Source organism: Monopterus albus, unplaced genomic scaffold (assembly GCF_001952655.1).
Source record: "Monopterus albus unplaced genomic scaffold, M_albus_1.0 scaffold52.1, whole genome shotgun sequence".
Lineage (NCBI taxonomy): Eukaryota > Metazoa > Chordata > Actinopteri > Synbranchiformes > Synbranchidae > Monopterus > Monopterus albus.
In genome coordinates, this window is record NW_018127932.1 from 3,245,954 (window position 1) to 3,252,595 (window position 6,642).

The 6,642-nt window shown below is 44.4% G+C and overlaps 1 protein-coding gene across 6 annotated transcripts in view; it reads left to right on the plus strand.

Moving 5' to 3' along the window:
* Positions 1-6,642, plus strand: part of wdpcp (WD repeat containing planar cell polarity effector) — a 56,381-nt gene that overhangs the window by 34,305 nt on the left and 15,434 nt on the right. For all 6 annotated transcript variants that reach the window (XM_020601795.1, XM_020601796.1, XM_020601793.1 and 3 more), the window contains 4 exons: positions 856-1,459; positions 3,964-4,152; positions 4,409-4,532; positions 5,626-5,689. In XM_020601795.1, coding sequence (XP_020457451.1) covers positions 856-1,459; positions 3,964-4,152; positions 4,409-4,532; positions 5,626-5,689 — 981 coding nt within the window. The remainder of the gene's footprint in view (positions 1-855; positions 1,460-3,963; positions 4,153-4,408; positions 4,533-5,625; positions 5,690-6,642) is intronic.

Here is a 6,642-nt window from a genome sequence, read left to right on the forward strand (position 1 = left end):
TACACGACGAAAAGAAATGGGCTCATTTAGCCAAAGCTGCCACGGTCAATGCAGGGCTATGATAGAGGCTTTGGTAAGGTGAAATCCCTCCTAACAAGCTCTGCTAGTGACTCTGGAACTGTCAGGCTGCTGCTTACTACTGGCTGTTGTCTCCTGTGATCTACCTACTGTTCCGCATTCCTTGTGGGTGTTTTATCAACAGCACCACCAGGCCTAACCCCCTCAGTGTTGCTTGCTAGCTTAGCAGGGCCATTGTGCCCTGTCCCAACTGGTTTTGGTCCAGAAGTGCATAATCTAATTTCAGTATTTGGCCATTGGTCAAATGAGCTATTTCCATATATCATGCTCTTTATATTGAAAGGGATTGGTTCATGTCATTCATCTTGTCAAGTGTTGAGCTCCTGGCTCTTCACACAGGTAAACAGTGGAGGTTGTTTATCTCTGGTGCCAAGTTATGGCATGCTCAGGGAGAAGATGGTGTTGACCTTGAATTAAAATGGATCATTAGCTGTCTTGATTGACAGCCGGTGTTTGTGAGCAAAGTGGAAGACTAGTTCTTCCATCTCCAGGGGGTTTGGCGCTTCCCTCATGGTATGACTCATTCCTCCATCTCCTTTATTCAGAAACAGGTTAGTTCATTAACAGTACTGGCTGTAAGGTACTGTAGTGTTTTGAGCTAGCATTTCTTTTAATACAGTCCAAGGGAGAGAAAACAGTTTATGCAGGATATGTCAATATGCATTGTTGGATCAAATCCGGTTTACAGAGAGGATGTTTGAGTGTGCACCATTTTCAGTTTGAATACAATTTCTGAAATCATCATTCTCTTTTTCTTTTCATTTACTCCCTCTAAAGGTTGTTAGCTCTGTCCAGACAGAAGGCAGTCTCTTAGACTGCCACTTCAGCCTGCACCAGCCCTACCAGCTGCTAACAGTGGAGCTACCTGCAGGACCCCGAGGAGCTGAAAAGGGGTCCTGGGCTGACTCTTGTGTGTATGAATGTGCACGAGGGCGCCTGCACCGCCTGTCTATCACTCGCATCCCACTGTCCTCCCACCCTGTTTCCTGTTCACGTCACCCCTCTGAGACCATGCTCCTCCTGGGTTTAAGTGACTCCTCCTTGGTCCTGTATGACCAGCGACGGGAGGCCCCTCTTTTTGCCTCCTGCCCTGTGCCACCCACCCTCCTCACCTGGCACCCTGCTGGGTCTGTGGTCATGGTAGGGGGAGGGCAGGGAGAGCTGATGTGCTTTGATGTGGGCTTGGCACCTTTAAGCATGGCACTGGTAGCGGAGGAGGAAGCTTCAGCTGCTACACTAAGAGTAGATCAGCACCTGCGCTGCTCTGGAGGCCTGGGGGGACTGCAGTGGGGGACAGGCCTGGACGAAGGCCCAGAGGGAACAGGCATGCTGATGTTGGCCTTTCACGGGGGACCACTAGCAGTCTTGCGATTCAGACTAGGTGAGTAAAACCAGAGACTGTACTCTTACAAAATGACTCGTAGCAAAAAATACAAGAGCTGGAGAATGTGATACAGACAAGAACCCTCCAAAATTCCTTGAGAAGCTGTAAGCAAATGTGTGGCAACATAAAGAACCACACATTTGTTGTTGATTTGTTTGTTAAAGTGAAGCAAACAGTGCTCCAAACACAATGAAAACTATTTAATGTACAACTTATTAATAAAGCTTCTCTATGGTGGAGAGGACAACACACTGCAGCCTGAGGAAACAAATGTAACTAGTTTATTAATTTAACATTGTGCAAAATGAGAAAATACAACCAAATATAGAAACAAGCTACAAATATATCATTTTGTTACATTATCTTTGTCGTGTAGTTGTGTTTTCTGTAGTTGCAGAATGTTTGGTTGTGATTTTCTGGAGAAGTTTTCTTAATTTCTTTTCATCTGTTTACATGTGTTAAGTTGCAGTTTGTTGAAATGTCAGGGCCGCCGTACTCCTCCCCTCTGAGACTCTTCCTCTGTTTTGGATCTGACACTGTATCTGAACTCCGCTGTGTAAATGTGGCTGCTTAACGGGTCGTCCTCGTACCTCTTCAAGCTGACAGAAGTTAATTTGTCGACGGGCTGGAAGGTTAGCAGAAGTCGCGCTCTCAGAGGTCATTCAATAATCGCCCCAGGGCACAAGCCTCCCCAGGTGCATTCTGGGATGCATTTTTCCGATAAATCATTTACAGTGGCTGCGCAGTCCCTCGGGGACCCCAGATAAAGTTTGCCAATCAAAAATTTTCCAAAGCAGCCACCTCACCCTCTAACACACAGACATACACACACATTCACACAGTTTCATACACAGTCACACATTCAGCGTCTTTAATTGTGACTTTGGAAAGAAGATGTGACGGTGGCACACAGCTCTCTGCAAAGTTTGAAAGCAGGAGGGTGGAGGTGGAGGGAAGAGGGTAGAAGATTGTCTGTCTGTCTGCATTTGGGTTTGTGTGTGTTTGACTGCGTTTGCTTGTGTGCACAAGGAAAGAGGAGGGTGTCTTCCAACAATAGCTTCCCCTGCTCTGATCGCCTGCCAAGGTTTTGATGAAGAAAGTCACTGCACGTTTTTTTTTCCATGATAATTTCCCCCCAACACGCGTGTGTGTGTGTGTGTGTAGCTCTGTTTCTGTGCCTGTGCTTCTATGCACTCACACACACACACACACTCCAGCTTATTTGTTTATGCTCCTTCTCTGTATTGACTTGTTTCGTAAGGCCTGCTACATGACAGAAGGAGTGAGGCGGCAAGGAAGAAAGACTTGGCCAAGCTCCAAGTTCTCTTTTTTTCCATAGGAGACAGCCCTCCCTGGTGCCCACCCCCACCCCTCCCTGCCTACACCAAGTTATCTCATCTGGACACACGCTGGCCACGGCTGGGCCTGTGCCGGTACAGGCTGTGGAAGGGCAGACCAGGGAACGTGCTGCATGATGCACAAGGAAAAGAGTTCGTTTTTGTTGGGGTGGAATTCAGTGAAATATTAGTGGTTTTTAAAGGACAGTTATGTAACTAAGCATGCAAATGGTGTTAAAGTGAGCAGATGCCTTCTACCCATGGCAGCGGTTTTTATGTAAACCAACCACTGTTTAATTGACTACTTTGGCAACTTGCATCGATTCTTAAAATGCTTCAGTACGTTCATTTCTTATTTTTAGGCACTTAACCGTCACAGCTAAATGCCTAACCACAACTCTACAGTACCTTAACCTTGACCTTGACCTAAACCTAATATTATTTTTAATCTGAAACCAAGTCTTAACCCTCAAACAGCCCTTGAAGATGTGTCAAAGTGATCAAAAATATTAAAATGTCCTCATTCCCATGGTACAAAACTCAAACTGGTCCTCACAGTGTATAGTCACACACACAAACACAGACTGCACTACACTCAGCTGATGTATTGGCCACATTAGCCCACTCTTTAGGGGATTTGAGGGCTTGCTAGTGGCTAGCTTGTCATTTTAATTGCTCACACACACACACACAATACCTTCTTCAATTAATTAGACACCAGTCAGTGGTGACTTTCCTCGCCTGCAGCCTGGCCCACTGACAAAACCGCTGTCACTGATCACCTGAACTATGACGCACATCAGCCTTTTCCAAAATAACTCAGTGATTCTTTCAACTATATACTTCATTGTGATCAAGTCACAGTGGACCATAATTTCTCCATCACTTCTCGTATGTGTACTTTATGAAGTCACAAACACAGGCGCCTTTGTCCACTCAGGAGCCACGTCTGCTACGGGGCAAACTATAAAACCTTGCCCTCCCTTTATTCATCAGAGTCCTGATCTGTTCACACACACAAACAAAAGCATAATCAATCACCTCCGTTCAACAGCCACAATCATTTGTAATGATAGCCTGCTGCATTTAACTCTTGATTTTGTTGTTTTTATCCTTAAACTGTGTTATTACAAACAAAAATCAAGCTCTGACTCCATGTGACAGGGGCGCTGACTGGGGGCCTGATGGGTCCAGGGGAGCTGTTGCAGCAGCGGCTGCGCTGTGGCCAGGTCAGAGAAGCGCTGGGCATCCTGCAGACCATGGACTGGGGCACCATGGCAGATGAATGCTATCGAGGTTTGAGCTCCGTCACCAACCACCTGCTGAGGCTAGAGCTGAACGCAGAGAGAGAGGGTGGGTCTCTGGGTCAGATAACTTCAGGTTACATCATTTGACAGATATTTCTGCAAATTTAGCTGGTGTTTTGAAGCTTGTCATAGTCGCTGCAAGTGAAAAATGCTAATCAGTATAACTGACCTGTGCCTCATGGTTTGCAGTTTTGCAGGCTACGCTGCTAACCTACCATTTATGCTACAAGGAAATGAAAAAAAGCACTTAGATTTTATTTTGTTAGATTGTGTTATCATTTGTGTTTCTGTTGTGTTTGTAGCCCAACTCCAAGCAGCTCTCAGTGTGTTCTATTCTCCACCTACCCCTCTCTCTGACATGGTCATACTGGAGTACAGGGAGCCAGTCAGCAAGTACGCTCGCCGCTTCTTTCACCACCTCCTCAGGTAAGACCGCTCTGCACTGTTCCTCTGATCCTAGTTTAATGTACTGATGGAGACGTTTGTTTTGTGCATGGCCTCAGGGGGCTCAAGGGTCAGGGTTTGCTATTTGAACCAAAAACAGGTATAACATGGATCCTCCATTGTGTTAAAGCTCAGTAATATCAAATTTAAAATAAACAAAAAATGCATTAAAATCACATATGTCTTGTTCATCAAACATCTGATTAGTGATTCAAGGCGACTGACTACGGTCATGTACGTCTGCAGTCACCAATCTACACAGTTTTTAAGGCATTACCAGAGCATTTTGTTCAGTTTATTAACATAGGTTGCAGAATCAGGGTAAGAAATAATGTTTCAGAAAATTACATCCATCAAAGCGACAGCTGATTATTTGCTGCTCACTACTGATATTTTAAAATTTTGAAAAGGAAATGCTTTTTCAAGTTTATTGTGCACACACACTGATGCAGCTTTGAGTGATTTGTAAGGCAAAGCACCGCACAGGCACCTGTTTAGACTGTTGTTTCATTTTTCCCTTCTGCCATGAGAGCCTTTTGAAATCCCTGTTTGACTGAAATAGACCCTGTTGTTCCCACACACTGCTGCTTACTGCTCTCCATCCTGCAATTACCACCCCGTTCTCTCTCTCTCTCACTTTCTCTTTCTGTGTAGCAGAGCTGCAGTGTTGTTTGGCATCCCTCCTCCTCTCCTCTCTTATCACCTACCTGCATTCTTTTTCTATCCATCAACATCAAATGAAAGAAGCCCCCCCCCACACCTCCTCTCTCCGCTTGTGCTTGTTTGTTTCATGTTGGCTGTAGACAGGGAAAGTTGAGGTGTATTGTACTGGGAGATACAGCTCTCTCTCTCGCTCTCTCTCTTCCAGTTTTAATTCTGGAAAATAGGAAGCAGGCTCGCTACTCTCAGCTCAGTTATTGACAGTTGTGTATGCAGAGGTGTGTGGATCGAGGTGTGTGTGTGTACACAAATATGTACCAGTGACCTTACCTATTTGTAATTTTTCATTTAAAGTTAAATAAGTTTAAATTAATGATTGCTGTTTCCTTTTTAACCGTCTCCACTTCCTCTGCAGGCACCAGCGCTTTGAGAAGGCCTTGCTCCTTGCTATGGATTTGGAAGCCAGAGATTTATTCATGGTGAGTAGAAAGTAAACCACTGCTACATTACTTTCTTGAGAAAATATCACTAAACATTAGCTGAAATTACAGTAAAACACAACCAGAGAATATTTTTAAATCTGCTCATCCAGGAACTGATGATCTTGGGACTCATGGAGCTACAGATTTAGTCAAACTAAACCATATTTTTTAACGGAGGCTCACAGTTTTATAAATATAAGCATTGTGTAGGGTTTTGATCAGTGTGCTTCCAAAACAGTATTTTTTGGCCTTTATTGCAGAGCTGGACAATAAAAATACACAAGAATATAGAATACAACAAATGCGTTGTTGGGCCTTAACTGCTAGCTATCAGGACGTCCCAGCTGTTTGCTTTAAATAACTGATTTTTCCCACTGACTCACAGTTTTAGTACAAAATACAGCAAGGTTTGAAAAATGTTTCCTCCAAATCGAGTCAGTTGGATCACAATTGTGTGATCCTGTAGGGAGAAGAATGGAGTCACCTGAAATGTATATACTGAAGAATGAAATATTAGAAATACTTTATTTTAATGTAAGTGTGCCGCAGCTTCTCTATACAAGCTATTATAATTCTTCATTCACTGTTGTACCCTTGTTACCTTCATTTACATGACTTGTAACCCACAGTAGTGTGTGTGTGTGTGTTGCATGTCAGAGAGCAGGTGTGATCTCAGTATGGGCCCCTATCTTTTCACAACCTCCGTGGCCTCGGTTCAGCCTTTCCCTCTCCTCTCATCTTCCACTTTGTGCTAAAATGCTCTCTATGTGTTTGACCCCCTTTTTCATGGGGCCCCCTTTTGCTCCAGCTTCACCAACACCCTAGACATTAATACAGACCCTTTTACACACACACACACACACTTGCTCCCTCATTCACACAGATAGTACTGGTTCCAATTCCCTCCCAACTAAGTAGTGCTGCTGGAAGCCGAATTGAAAAGGTGGAGT